The 15,006-nt window shown below is 51.6% G+C and overlaps 1 protein-coding gene and 1 non-coding gene across 2 annotated transcripts; both read right to left on the reverse strand.

Annotated features, from left to right (window-relative positions):
• Positions 1-1,935: 1,935 nt before the first annotated feature.
• Positions 1,936-11,633, reverse strand: EEF2 (eukaryotic translation elongation factor 2). Its single transcript, XM_019744232.3, has 15 exons — positions 11,500-11,633; positions 10,257-10,471; positions 9,196-9,377; positions 8,890-9,101; positions 8,267-8,445; positions 8,005-8,110; positions 7,463-7,576; positions 7,085-7,223; positions 6,740-6,935; positions 5,747-6,005; positions 5,242-5,349; positions 3,769-4,122; positions 3,400-3,582; positions 3,190-3,322; positions 1,936-2,646 (listed from the first exon to the last, which is right to left on the reverse strand). The coding sequence occupies exons 1-15, from the start codon at positions 11,500-11,502 to the stop codon at positions 2,453-2,455; spliced, it is 2,577 nt and encodes an 858-aa protein (XP_019599791.1). The 5' UTR covers positions 11,503-11,633; the 3' UTR covers positions 1,936-2,452.
• Positions 8,523-8,588, reverse strand: LOC141572971 (small nucleolar RNA SNORD37). The gene has a single exon (XR_012498560.1). It is a non-coding gene; the product is annotated as a small nucleolar RNA SNORD37 (small nucleolar RNA).
• Positions 11,634-15,006: the final 3,373 nt, after the last annotated feature.

Consider the following 15,006-nt stretch of genomic DNA (forward strand, 5'->3'; position numbering starts at 1 on the left):
TCAAGTCTCGTGACCTTAGGACTGAAGGTATCAGTCAGCCCCTATAAACGCAATCACTGTGAATGTGACAACTATAAAAGCACATACAAGTGGCACTACCACCAGTTAATTTAGAACTGGTGAAAAATTCTTGAAATTAAACCAAATGCAGTTCAATTTTCTCAGTTTATATACTCATCTCTGGCGCAATTAGTTGGTATTAAAATTGTGCAAAATCCTACTCGGCCATAAAAAATGAAATCTTACTTTTTGCAACGATATGGATGGACCTAGAGAACTTTAAGCTGAGTGAAATAAATCAGACAGAGAAAGACAAATACCATATGATCTCACATGTGGAATCTGAAGAATAGAATAAATGAGCAAACCAATCAGAAAGTCTCACAGATATAGGGAAAAACTGAGGGTTGCTAGATGGGAGGGTGGGGTGGGGTGAGGAAGGTGAGGTGATTAGAAAGCATAATGGGTAACCACAAGATTGCTACGGACATACGAGACAGTTTGGGGAATATAATCAATCATGTAAAGATTTTGTAGGGTATTTGATAGACACTTGTCTTATTAGGGAGACCAGTTCAGGGACAGTGTAGATGCCTGACCACTGCACTGTACACCCGAAGCTGAACCTGAGTAACAATGAACGTCAACTATAATTTAACATACATATATGGTCACACGATGTCGGAGTAGGGAATAGTCAATAGAATTGTGTAACAGCTATATACGACGTCAGAGGGGTAGTAGACTGGGGGAGGGGAGTTATCACTTGGTGAGGGGTGTAAATGTCCAACTAGTACATCGCTTTGTACACCTGAAACTAATTTTTAAAAAATGTGGAAAATGAAATGCAATGTGGTATCCTGGATTGGATCCTGAGAGAACAGGACATTAGTGGAAAACCAAATAAACTGTTAACAGTAATGTTGTTTCTGAGGTTTGACATAGTGGTTACATAGGATGTTAACATCTTTGTAATAACATCTTTGCAACTTTTCTGCATGAAATCAGTGGTGTCAAACATCGCAGATGACAAAAAATTACCAACACGAAACATTTGGTGGGACTGTTGGAGGGTGCTAGGGGTCTGGACAGACTGCACAGGACAATTCTTGGATGGGCAGGGATTCCACATATTTGGGACATCCAACCGCTTTTTTTTTTTTTAACTTTTGTTTTTCCAGGACCCATCTGCTTCAACTCTATAGTTGTTCCAGTGTAATTGTGGAGTGTGGAGAGTACAGGCCAGTGGCCCATGTGGGGATCGAACTGACAACCTTGTTAGAGAACTGTGCTCTAACCAACTGAGCTAACCGGCCACCTTGTTCCTACTTTCTAAATGCCGATGGGGACTCTCCTGAGAATTCAAAATGGCCCCCAAGGGGCACTGTCCTTGTTTCAGCTGTCTCAGGGATGCATTTGTGATGCTTATCAAAGATGAAAAAAAAGATCTTGGTCCCACATTACTTGGTCTAGAATTTGTCAATAACCTCTCTGGTTTGGCAAGAGAACGTGTATGTGCGTGGTTATTTGTGGTTTGCCCTCATAATACCATGAACTTTGAGAGCAGGGACAATTTAGTTGCCCAAGCCTGCGCTGACCAATAAGGCAGCCCCAGTGCCATGAGACTATAGAAATTTATAGAGTCAAAGAATTCAGTTCCTTGGCTTTGCAGGTCTCATTTCAAGTGCTCTTGTAGCCACATGGGGCCAGTGGCTGACCCTCTGCACAGCACCTGTGTAGGTCAGTTCCATTGGATGGAAGGGCTGCTCAACTACCTTGGATCATGTATCTGAGCCCAGGCCTGACATTTAAAATGACAATTTGAGGTTACACTGAGTTTTCTGTATCAGTGTCACAGATGCCATGTGTGCTGGCATGGGGCAAACCCACCCCAGCCTGAGTGGACTGAAGAGGAAGTTGCGTGGACACACACGGTCACCACCATAATCAAATTTATTATTCCAATGGCACTAATACAGCTGGAGGTGCTCATGGTGACACTGCACAATTATCTCCTGCCTTCTAGCTTCTGTCCAAAGAGAAATGTCTACCGCTTGTTCCCTCCCCCTTTCTGGGGGAAAATCCACTAGGGGCCATTTTACCCAAATAAACCTCTTAATGCATTTACTTAAATTTTTTTGACATGAATTTCCCTCTGAAATGGAAAAAAAAAAAAAGTGTTGGGTTTCCCATCCCGCCTCCCCACCAGCCAAATAAGTCCCTGCGGCTAGGGCATGTCTGTTGCCTCTGAAATCTTGAAATAAATATCGAAAGAGACGGCATCAAGTGGTCATGTTGAACGATGGCACAGAGTGGCCCCAGAACCTGCCGGGCACGCGGCACTAGGTCTGGACAGTCTCGAGGTGTCATGAGAATGTGAGGGCTTGCTGTTGTGGTCGATCGTGGGCTGGTGAGGGGCTGTGCCCGGCTGGCAGCCTGCAGGAAGGGCAGTCTACAATTTGTCCAGGAAGTTGTCCAGGGCAGGGATGCCTTCCTTTAGGCCTTTGCGCTTGCGCGTCTCGGCCACCACCTGGCTGGGGCGACTGGTGCTGTCGAAAGGGTCTCCAGGCAGGATCTGCCAGTGGTCAAACACGCACTGTGGGAAGGCCTGGCCACCCGTGTTGGACCTCAGGTCAGCGGTGAAGCCTGCAGGAAGGGGCAGGGACAGGGCTCACTGGGCAGCCCAGACTTGGTGCCTGCCAGCTCCCTGGCCAAGCCCCAGAGGTGGGGACACTTGGGTACACATCAGAGATCACCAGGTCTAGATAACCCAGGTCGGGTCAGACATTAAACCCTTAAGCCTGCTCCTTCCCGGAGCCGTGCTCAAAGACCACTCCTTACTTCACAAGTGAGGCAGTGCTGGCTGACTGACCTGGGCCGCCATCTGCTTGTCCTCAGCATGAGGCTGAGCTACATACACAGCTGCTTTTGCTGGCCTTGACCTTAAGATCTTACTGAGTTACGCACCCAAGGGACTTCTGCACCCAATTCAGCAATTCAGGGGGCCCACAAGAGTGGGCTACCTCCTCCTTCACAACTATGCTGTCCCCACTTTCTCAAATTGACGAGGGAGAGCACAGCAGTCTGCAGATCACATGATAGCTCCCATCAAGCCCACTCTGGGTCTGTCCTGTACCAGGCTGGCTGCGGGCCCGTGGTGTCTGAAGGCCACCCTAGGCAGGCACTTACCAAAGGACTCATTGACGGGCAGGTAAGCCTTCACAACAAACATGGGGGTGCCGGCCACCTGGGACTCCTCGAAGACATGGCCCCGCTTCCTGTTCAGGACACCGTAGATGCCACCAACCACTTGTTCTGGACACTGTCAGGCAATGAAAGGCTATTAGCAACTATTGGACAGGACAGAATAGAGACAGACGAAGGACCAGGTCTCCCTACCTGAATCTCCACAAGGTAGATGGGCTCCATAAGCCGGGGCTGGGCGGTCAGCACGCTGGCATAGAGGCAGCGCCGGGCCGTGGGGATGATCTGGCCACCCCCGCGGTGGATGGCGTCAGCATGCAGCGTTACGTCATGGACATCGAAGCGCACAGCCCGCATGTTCTCCTCACACAGTGCCCCCTGCAAAGGGAGGGGCCAAGTGCACCGTCAAGCTCCTACAGGGACCTCGCAGCCTCACCCTGCTGGGGCCCTTCCCAGGAGAAAGCACCATTGGCTCTACCTCGCTAACACGGAACTGGACAGGTAACCCTGAGCTCTCCCACAGGGGTGCACAGGCGTGGCCGGTGGGCCTGCGCCAGGACCCACCTCTTTCGTGGCCCACTGGAAGCCGGCCACCACGCTGTCCTTGATCTCGTTGAGGTACTGCACACCCTTGGTGATGTCCGTGAGGATGTTGGGCCCGGTGCCATCGGGCCCAAAGCACCAGATCTTGCGGGCCTCGGCCACGTCCCACTCGTACTTCTCAGCCAGGTAACGGGCCCGCTGCTTGAGCTCCTGGCGGGCGGACACCTCGCCCTTGTCGATGTCCTCGGCCAGGCCATCGGGGAAGGGCCGTGCCTTCATGTACAGTCGGTTGTGCTTGTTGGGGGACTTGGACAGGCAGAGCACGTTTGACTCCTCACTGACTGTCTCTCGGTAGGAGACGACCGGGTCCGATTTCTGCAAAAGGAGCATGAGGGTCAGGCCTGCCCTCAGGAGGCAGTGACCGCACAGAAAAGGCATCTCCTAATAAGGCTCAGGAAACAGCCTGGCAGTGGGCACTGGTTTGGTGGCACAGAACCATGCACACCTCACTTCTGAGTAAGTAGAAAGCTGTGCAGCTCTCCCCCTGTAGGAGGCTGCCCGTGACAATAGCACTGGCTGTAAAAATCACTTGTCTTACGAAATTCTACACAGTATTAACCGGAAAAAAGCAACGTGCAAACGGTAGGCACTGGCCTGCTCCCATTTTAGTAATTATGCAAGATTTTTTTTACATGGGAGACGACATAGAAAAGCAGATTATTAACTAACTAAAAAAAGAACAAACTTGGGGCGGCCGGATGGCTCAGGTGATTAGAGCGCGAGCTCAGAACAGGGTTGCTGGTTCGATTCCCACATTGACCAGTGAGCTGCGCCCTCAACTAGACTGAAGACAATGAGCTGCTACTGCTGAGCTTCCGGAGGGGCAGCCAGGTGGCTCAACTGGTTAGAGTGTGAGGTCAACAACGAGGGAGCCAGTTCAATTCTGGCATGAGGTGGTAGGCTATGCCCCCTGCAGCTAAAGATTGAAAACGGCGACTAGATTTGGAGCTGAGCTGCGCCTTCCACAACTAGTTTGATAACAACTTGACTTGGAGCTGATGGGCCCTGGAAAAAACTACTCACTGTTCCCCAATATAAAAACTGAAAAAAACACAAAAAAAACATTGTGTTTCTATGAGAAAAATAAAAACCTTATGGGGCTTAACAAAGAGAAAAGCACATAATAAAGCCCCAAAGATCTAAGACCATTCAGATCTGAGCTCAGTTCTGTGAAACGGCAGAAAACGAAAGCCAGCACGCGGGCAGCAGGGCCTGAGGGGGCTGCTAGTCTGAGCTCTTCACAAGCTCGTATTTAGATGGGAAAGCAGACTCCTCCCGCTCCAACCTCCAAGCCTGAGGATGTATGAACAGTGAAATCACCTCATCTGGCAGAGGTGGATGGGAGGAAGGAGGGGATCCTCAGAGCCCTGCCTGGACCCAGGCCCTGCCATCTCCACACTGCCCTCCCTTTGCACTGGGGACAGCGGGCCTCACCTTAATGGGAATGCAGGCGTGGTCCTCCTCCAGGTCCTTCAGGCAGATCTCCAAGTGCAGCTCCCCAGCCCCAGCAATGATGTGCTCCCCCGACTCCTCAATGATGCACTGGAAAGGGGCAGCATGTTAGCCACTGGGGACCAAACCTGGACAACTGCTCAGGGAACCGAAGGGATTTGGGGGTGGTATTGGGGAGCAGGGCTCCAAGCTTCCCTCCAGCTGGAGGTCTGTAGGGAGTTGTCAGGGCCGATAAGAGGCAGCAAGGAGCCCCCTGAACCTTTGCTAGTTCTCAGCATTAACCTAAAGCCCTAGTCTACAACCGGCCTGTAGAGATCCAAGCCCTGGTTAAACGGCAGCAGCTCTGCCAGGGAAGGTGTGTATCCCACACACACCTGACTTTCCAAACTGGCAAGCCTGCTTTTATGAGAAGTCACCCCATCTTTCGAACTCAAGTACCAAAAAATGAGCCCACGGGGTGGTGCCTCCTGCCAGGATGCCTACCCACCTGCACCATGGGGTCCGACTTGGCCAGCCGCTTCAGACCCTCCACCAGCTTGGGCAGGTCGGCTGGATTCTTGGCCTCCACAGCGACCCTGACGACGGGGCTCACGCTGAACTTCATCACCCGCATGTTGTGGGCGTGCTCGAAGGTGGTGATGGTGCCAGTCTTCACCAGGAACTGGTCCACACCCACCAGTCCCACGATGTTCCCACAAGGCACGTCTTCGATGGGCTCCACGTAACGGCCCATCATCAGGATTGTTCTGGGAGGCACAAAAGGCGTCAATGCACTAACATTACAGCGCCAGGTCCTCAAATAACAAAACAAGCCTTCCTTCTAGAGCCTGTGGCCATTCCGCCTGCCTGGAGTGGCAGGGCCAAGCCTCCAAGGCCTCAAACCTTGGCTCTACTGTAACCCAGGTGACCTCAGTGACAACCCTGGCTACTATGGCCCAAGACAGAGCACCACTTGCCTTTCCCACACCCCCCATGCAGCACTCCACACCTGACCGAGGGCTGAGGTGTGGGTACCCAATAATCCCTGAACAGTTGGGACCCTGAGGAGCTGGAGGGGATGTGAGTTCCGTTTTCCCAGGACCCATGCCTAGAGCGGGGGTAAGGACTACCAGACACATCTCTGGGGTCAGTAGCTATTCTCTGGGTACTTGACAATAAATAAACTGTGCTGCCACCACCCTGAGATCACAAACATCTGCATCCAACTCAGAGCTGGGACTTTAGCCCGAGTATCACTATGTGGGAGACCATGCCCCCACTGCTTCCTCACGTGCCTCATCCCGAATAGCCCTTTACCTTTCCTATTGAGTCGACACATCCTACCCAAGTTGTCAGCACAAAGAGGTGGCCAAAAGGCTCAGCACTACATCCTGGTAGCACTTCACATGCTACCCTGAACTCCAACCCCTCCTACTATCTGGAGCAGGGAGGGAGGGCTGGGATCAGCCTTGGGTCACAGGTGACCAGCCAAGCACCTCACCTCTGGATGGGCTTCAGGTATAGGTCCTCCTTCTTCCCAGGTGTGTAGTTGGGCCCCATGATCCTGACCTTCAGGCCAGTGGATACCAGCCCCGAGAAGACCCGGCCGAAGGCGTAGAACCGACCTTTGTCAGAGGTCGGCACCATTTTGGAAATGTACATCATAAGGGGCCCTTTGGGATCACAGCTTTTAATGCCTGAGGGGTGAGAAGAATCCCCCAAAGGGGAAAGCGTGATGCCCTTGCAACTCAGCCTTCCAGAATCCTGCTCAGCAATAAGCAGCCTTCAACCACAGCCACTGGCTGCTCTGGGGCCCCCACCCAGCATCCAGGTGCACCCCATGTACCCATGGCTGCCTCATCATCAGGGGGCCCCTCATACAGGAGCTCGCAGCGGTACTTCTGGGCCGTCACGGGGGAGGGCAGGTGGATGGTGATCATCTGCAGCAGGGCATCCCCAGCGGGCAGCCAGCGACGCATCACAGCCTACAGGAGGGGACGTGAGGTTCAGGACAGAGTCCGGGGGAAGTCCACGACCCTCGGCATCCCATGCTCAGCAAGGTGATCGAGATGTGTGGTTCCTTGCAGAAGGGTCGTGCAAACGCCTGAGGTCTTCCAACTACCCCCACTGGTGAGGGCATTAAAGCAGGCATGGCTTCCAACAGCAGGGCCAGGGCCCCAAGCCTGCAGCCCTGACGGGGACTCGAGAAATACTGTGAGCTCACCTTCAGAAGCGGTTTGCCTTCTTTGTCCTTATCTTCACTGTCCAACTTAATGTCCAGTTTCTCAATCAGTTTTGCTGTCTCCTCTTTCTTGAAACTCATGATTGCGTCAAACACCTAACGTGGGGGAGAGAGGAATGCGTGGTAAAGTGGGTTTGGGAACGTACTGGGTAGCCTGTAGCTGCTTCCTGCTGAGAAAACTAATGCCACCGACAGAGAAGGGGCAGGGCTGCAAAAATCCTCGCCTTTCCACAGAAGACCTCACGCCGACTGAGCATATCTTGGGGAAACCCTCCAGTATTCGGGAGACCCATCACCCCCATTGTGTGGTCTTGCCTAGCTTGTCAGGGTGGAGCCCCGGGGACCAATCCCTCACTGTGGTGTTGCCTCACCCTCTTGTTGGCAGCCACCTTGAACCTGGCCCTGCACAGCCCCAATGCATCTTGCCACGGACCACAGTGAGTGAGATAATGGGTCTTCCAGGAGCCGCAGGACCAAGGGCAGCCACAGGGATGTACATCCATCACGCATACGCAGCAACTCACCTTGAAGATGGGGTCCAGGATAAGCTGGCAGAATGTCCGCGGCAGCTTCTTGCCATCAGGACTAGTGGCGGACTTGCTGAATTTGCCGTTGGCTGGATCAAAATACCTGGCAGGAAAGGCCCAACCAGGTTAGGGGGCTCCCGGGTAGAATCAGTTGGGCAGGATTCCAGGTATGTGGTCCCAAGCCCCATCACCACCACCGGCTCCCTGCCACCCTGCAGGTCTGTGGCCAAGCACCCTGCTCTCCCCCGACTGCACTCACCGGTCGCCCCACAGCTTCTTCATCATGTCCTCTACTTTCTTGGCCCGCTCAGCAGGCCCCAGCTGGCCCTCGCCCTTGGCTGCAAACTTGGCCACGTACATCTCTGCAAACTGCTTAAGGGTGAAGGCCCAGCCGTGGAGACCAGAACCAAAGCCGACAGTGCCAAGGACAGGATCAATCTGAGAGGACAAAAAAAAGCTGTGAATGGGGACAGATGAACAGAAACCACAGCTACCAAGTCCGTGGGCACCGTGGGCCTCAGACATCAGATTTTCTTCAGTAGCCATCAGGTCAAAGTGAAGAAATTTTAGTCATCATGTACTGGGTGCCCAACTCTGCTTCCCTTTCCTCCACCAGTGAGGCAGGAATGGTAAGCAGTAACCCGAAGGGCACTGCTCCACAAGCCTGTGCCAGCAGACAGGGTACCTCCACCCCCAGCCTCCCCAATTAATTGCGGCTCCTCCTTTGTCACCACAACATTCCTAGAAACTCCACTAAGGCCCAGGGAGCCAGACTCACAACAATGGTTCCTCCAGACAACCCTCAGTGGAGAGGATGTGGGTAATACAGCGGGGGAGACAACCTTGCCAAGGGACCCTGACTTTGGCAGGCAGGCAACCTACCATGATGTTGCCCATGGGGCCACTCTCGCCCTCCCCATAGGTGGAGATGATGACGTTGACATTCTCCACGATGCGCTGGAAGGTCTGATAGAGCTCCTCAGGCTCCAGCTGCAGCTCCAGCAGAGCCCGGTCCATCTTGTTCATCATGAGCACAGGCTTGATGCGCTCGGCGATGGCCTGCCTCAGCACGGTCTCTGTCTGCACGCACACACCTAGGGACAGGCGAGGAACAGGGTGTCTCAGTCAGCCAAGGGGGGGGGGGACGACAGCCCCGGGTTCCAAGCCATGAGGAAATCTGCTGCTTACCAGATACACAGTCCACTACCACCAAGGCACCATCGGTGACACGGAGGGCAGCTGTCACCTCTGAGGAGAAGTCCACATGCCCAGGGGAGTCAATGAGGTTGATAAGGAAACCGGAGCCATCCTTGCTTTGCTTGATGAAGTTCAAATCATTCTCTGAGAGCTCATAGAAGAGGGAGATGGCCCTAAGGAGATTGACACAGGTTGGCTGGATGGAAGGCGTATCTCAGCCTAGCTCTCAACTGTCTTCCCCAGGATACCCAGGCTTGGCCTGAGGCTCCTGCCCAAAGAGAGTCATGGCAGATGCCTTTAATCCCTCAGTGAGGCTGCGATGCAGTAAAAAGCCAAGCCCACAGCTGAGTGGACACTGCAGTGTCTTCTCTCCCGGCATTCCTCATCCCTAGGAACAGACCTCTGATTTCCCAAGAACCATCCCACCTAGGGGACTCTGCCCACCTCCCAAATACCAACTGCAAAGACCAGCTCCTCAGGGTCTACCCAACCAGCCTCCTAGGCTCAACACATCTGATTCCAAATAGCAACTCATGACCAGGCAAGACCCAGCATTCCCGAAGACTACTTTACACCCTTCCCTCCCTCCCCAGCCCTACTGAGTCAGAGCATATGACTGAAGAGCTCACAAATTCCCAACAAAGATAGTTAGCAATTTCCCTTTGCTTTGGTTTCCCACCCCACCGACATCTGGGATCGAGAAACTATAGTGGGGGTGGGAGAACCACGTGCAGGTTTAGTAGTAGCCTTAGATGCCAGTGGAATCCTCCCAGAGGCCTGGAAACATTGCCAAGAGCCCCTTTGCCCCAGGAAGGGGGAATCGCTGGGTTAAGCCTAATACCTCCCGTCACTGTGCCTCTCCCACTGGCTGCAGAGCTTCCTGTCTCACTAGGTTAAACCTTACTCTCTCTCACAGTTCAAAAATCCAGCCCTAGAGCACCGACTGTACCCCAGAAGCCTCTCAGGAAACTGATGGTGTCTGCTGTGTCTCCACACCCAGCCCCAGCAGAGCACCCCCTTCCCCAGTCCAGGGGGCACCCGAGCTTGCTCACGTTGACTTGATGGTGATGCAGCGCTCCTGCTCATCCTTCCGGGTGTCAGTGAAGCGGGTCTCTCCAGCACGAGCGGAGGCAATGATACCAGCCTTACACACCAGGGAGTCTGTCAGCGTGGACTTGCCATGGTCCACGTGGGCAATGACAGACATGTTCCGGATGTTGGCCTTCTTGTCCATGATGGCCCGGATCTGATCTACTGTGAAGTTCACCTGAGCCAGGGGAAGGGGGAGGCTTAGGCCGGTCCAGGATTCCAGGAACCCGGCTTGGCACCAGACGTCAATCAATAGACTGCCAGGCACACAGCCAGGGGTGGGCTAATCCTGGGCAGTCCCAACTCCCACCTATCGCCCACCCCCACTTTGCGGATACCCTTTTAGAAATGCCACTCACCCTATCTTAAAATACCCAGATTCTAGCTGTCATTTAGAAGTGACAACACAGAATTTAGAACTGGGGAGTATGCCTCCGAAAATGACAACCAATTTCCTTTAGCTTGTACGTGTCATGGGTATCCAATTCAAGGATGTTACTGTGAAGCTCCCCCCCCTCCATACTGCCACTGGGATACCCCACCCCCACCCCCGGCTTTTCCCAACCAGCCAGCCTCTTTAAAACCCAAGGTCATCTCTCTGCCCAAAGGGTCTGACAGGGCTACCCACTTTGAGATTCCTAAATATGCTACAACCGGTCTGATGGGGAGCTTGCGCACTACAAGCCTCCACACCTCGTGGTTCCAAAAATCGGCTTTTCACTCATAATCGGGAGGTACAGCAAAGATAAGAGGCCAGGCCAAGGTTGCACAGCATTAGAAACAGGTGGGGATGCTTTCTGGGTCTGGTTTTCCTCATTTTGCTATTTCCCTGCCGCCCACGGCCCCCGACAGAAAATCGAACCCAAAGTCCCGGGTCGCGGGTTACATAAGACAGCTCCCCGGCTCCCCGCTGCCATCGCGGCGCCCGCCATTACAGCATCTGCCACATCATCATACCCCCCCCCGCCCCTCCTTCGCTCAAGCCAGGCTCCGGGTTCCGCGAGGTGGCGGCGCCCCCGGAAGCGGAGAAGGAGCTCGGCAGGGCTGCACGGCGCAGACATGGCGGCCGCCGCTTTCCCAGGCCCGCCAGCCTCGCCGCCATAGTTCCTCCCTGTCCAGGTGGCCCCAACACTCCAGGTTCCGCAGCGCCGGCCGCGCAGAGGCCCCGCTACCGTTCCAGGCAGCCAGTCAGACGATGTTGCTCACCATGGTGGCGGATGGCGACGGATTCTCCCAAGCAGATCCGAGCGAAGCAGGTCGCGCCGAGGATGGCGGCGACAAGGGCGGAAGAGATCGCTGACGTCAACACCCAACTTTTTATAGGGCGACGCCGGTTGGGCGGATCAGCTGACCCAGTTGCAGAGGTGGGGCCAAGCAACACCGCGCGCAGGCGCGTGGACGCGCTCTCTCGGTTAACCCATTAGGTGCCGGCGCAACTGCTCTAGGATACAAGTTCTGCGCCTGATTTCCCAGGGGCGGTGGTCAGCCCGGAGCTGGGTGCACGCCTCCGAGATTCAATACTCGGGTGCACAAACCGAGGAGCGCCGTTTTAACCGAGAATATTAATCATAGCAACTATATTAGCTGGAAGAATGCCAAATACCTCCATTAAAGGAACATTACAAGGTGGATTGTACCAATTTTCTGGGTTTGATATTATGACGATACCACTGGGAGAAGCCGGGGGAAGAGTACTCGGGATCTCTCTTTACTATTTTTGAAACTACCTGTCTAGAATTACTCCAAATAAAAAGCGTTTTTAAAAGCAGGTATTCATCACTTATTTCCACAAAGACAGAGCGTCCACTGTGTGCCAGGATATTGGTGCATACATACCTCTGTTGTAGGTGGATATATCAGTGAACAAAACATGTTAGTAGTTCCGCCACTTTATGTGTTCTTACACTAGTTACTCGGATTTACCTGTGCCTCAGTTTCCTCATCTGCACAATGGGGATACAGTAATCAGTACTACTTCACTCAGGGAGACTAAAATTAAATCCATACAAAGGGATTAGTGCCATGCCTGATACAGTGCTCAATACAGCTATTTTAATTAAGTATCATTGCTATTAATAAGACATTTATTTCAGAGGTTGGTTGGTTTACCATGTCTCAGGCACCGGGCTAAGCGCTTCTTTTCCGGCGCGACCTCACTTTCTATTTCATTTCCTCCCCAGGAGGAGGCGCAGGAAGACTATTTTGCATTTGTGTCCTAATCTGACCCTAAGAAACAGTTGTAGTTTAGATCTTTGGCTGCAGGGAACCAATTGGTGTTCAACTCAGTTGTCTATATTCTTTATAAAGAGCCCAGCTCAACTCCTGGTAGGCGCTCCTTAAGTATTTCTTACATTAATTAATGATATTCTCATTATCTCAAGTGAACCCCCTTGGGTGAATCTTACCCAAAATTCACCCTGTCAAAAGGAGAGGAATTGCAGTACTTTTCCTGAGCTGGGAAAAGTGAACACCTGCAACATACGATGTAAACTTGAGTATGGACCCTAAAATAAACCAGTGCATTCCTTCCACTCCCCCACCCTCCATAAATGTTTTGCGCATTTTGTAAAGTGCTGTTCTTACACTAGTTACTCGGATTTACCTGTGCCCTGATTTCGTTTAATCAGATTGCTATCACCATCCCGCGTTCAAACAAGGGGGAAACCAAAACAGGCAGGAGCTGCTCAATAAACATCTATTTTTTGAGGCTCAGAGAGGCAGAGGCATTGACAGGCAGCAGATGTCAGTTCCACAGTCTCAATGGGGGATGGGGGGAAGCGGTCTTCAAACACCTACACCTGTGTTAATTTTACAAGGCAAGCACATGCGCCATTTGAAAGACGATTTTTCAGCAGATAAATATCCAGTTTTCCATTCTTAATAAATTTCCCTTTAATCTTAATTTTTAAAAAGTCTCTGAATGCACTGAGCACCTACTGTGTGGTGGGCTCCGTACTGGGCACATCACAGCACTTCCTTGCAAAGGCGGGTATTTCAGAGAAGAAAATCAAAGGCTTCCATTAAGAATAGGTTGAATTTGCTCTCAAGTGAATAGATTGCTTATTCAGAAAATTTAATTTAGTGTTAGTTGAAGAAACGGGAGAAAGTTTAAGGGGAATAGGGAAATTTAAGTCCTGCGCGCCCTCCTTCCCCTTCCCCTTCATGGAGGGGTGTTCAGCCCCACAGCTGAAGGGATGTGGCAGGTGTTACCTGGGAATCTCTCCCCATCGCCATCCCCAGACATACATTTAGCAGAAGCCTGAGGAAAGAGCGGGGCTTCAGCCCAGAGCAAAAGCACACACAGCTAGGTTCAGGGTCTGCAGTAATAAATACAAGCAGAGAGGAAAACACCGGAAAGAACCAATAGAAAAAGTGACCTCTGCAGGGAGGCGCCGCTGCGCATGCGCCCGCTGCGGGCGCAGGGAGGGCGCAGAAACGGCTATAGCGGCCCCTGCTGACATACAGCCGCCACTGCAGCCCCTTGGATCTGCCGTTTGATGATTCTTTTTAAAAAAAAAGATTTTTTATTGGGGAAGGGGAACAGGACTTCACTGGGGAACAGCGTGTACTTCCAGGATTTTTTCCAAGTCAAGTTGTTGTTCTTTCAATCTTAGTTGTGGAAGGCGCAGCTCGGCTCCAGATCCAGTTGCCGTTGTTAGTTGCAGGGGGCGCAGCCCACCATCCCTTGCAGGAGTTGAGGAATCGAACCGGCAACCTTGTTGATGATTCTTGAGAGCTTTTTAGAAGCCGCCAAATGCTTTAAATTAATTAATTCACTTAATCCTTCCTACACAGTTGGCTTTGGGTGGGCTTGTTTATGCAGGAGCAAACTGAGGCTCAGAGAAGTTAAGTAATTTACCCAAGGTCACCCAGCTAATAAGAGGTGGAAACCAGTGACTCAAAAAGGCCTGGTTTAGAGGTATATACATACAATGGGATGTTATTAAGTCTTAAAAGGTAAGGAAAGTCTGACACATTATAACAGGGAATAACCTGGACATTGTGCTCAGTGAAATAAGCCAGTCACAGGAGGATGGATATTATATGATTCCATTTAGAGGTCCCTAGAAGAGCCAAATTCAGAGACAAAGTAGAATGGTGGGAGTCGGGGGAGGGGGAATGGAAAATTAGTCTTTAATGGGGACAAAGTTTCAGTTTGGGAAGATGAGAAAGTTCTGAAGATGAATAGTGGACATGGTTGCACAAAAATGTACTTAACACACTAAAATGTGAATGTACTTAACACACTAAAACTGTACACTTAAAAATGGAAAAGTTTATGTTATATATATTTTACCACAATTTTAAAAAGGTATGGTTTAATCAAGGAGCAACTCTTCCCCGCTATTTCCTAGGTTTATTTCTGATTTGGTTGACCCAAGCCAGACATCCTGAGTTTAAATTCTAGTTCTGCCCTCACTGGCTGTGTGTCTTTGGGCAAGTTATATAACATTTCTGAGCCTCAGATTCTATATGTCGAATGTTAAAGAGAAAATCACAGGCCCAAAATGACGTCACTCATACTAAAAGCCCATGATACCAAACCTAAATTTAACACTTGATCTGAGTTTCAACCTCTCCCAGAAATGTAATCTTAATCAACCAGTCTGGAACATTTTGGTCAAGCACCAGTAAGGTAATCTGCCATATGGGCCCTCTCCTCCCTCATAGAAAGAAGAGGCAATCTGTGGTTTAAAAAAAAAGAATGCTTTC

Source organism: Rhinolophus sinicus, chromosome 15, assembly GCF_057876585.1.
Source record: "Rhinolophus sinicus isolate RSI-liver-muscle chromosome 15, RSI-T2T, whole genome shotgun sequence".
NCBI classification, from domain to species: domain Eukaryota; kingdom Metazoa; phylum Chordata; class Mammalia; order Chiroptera; family Rhinolophidae; genus Rhinolophus; species Rhinolophus sinicus.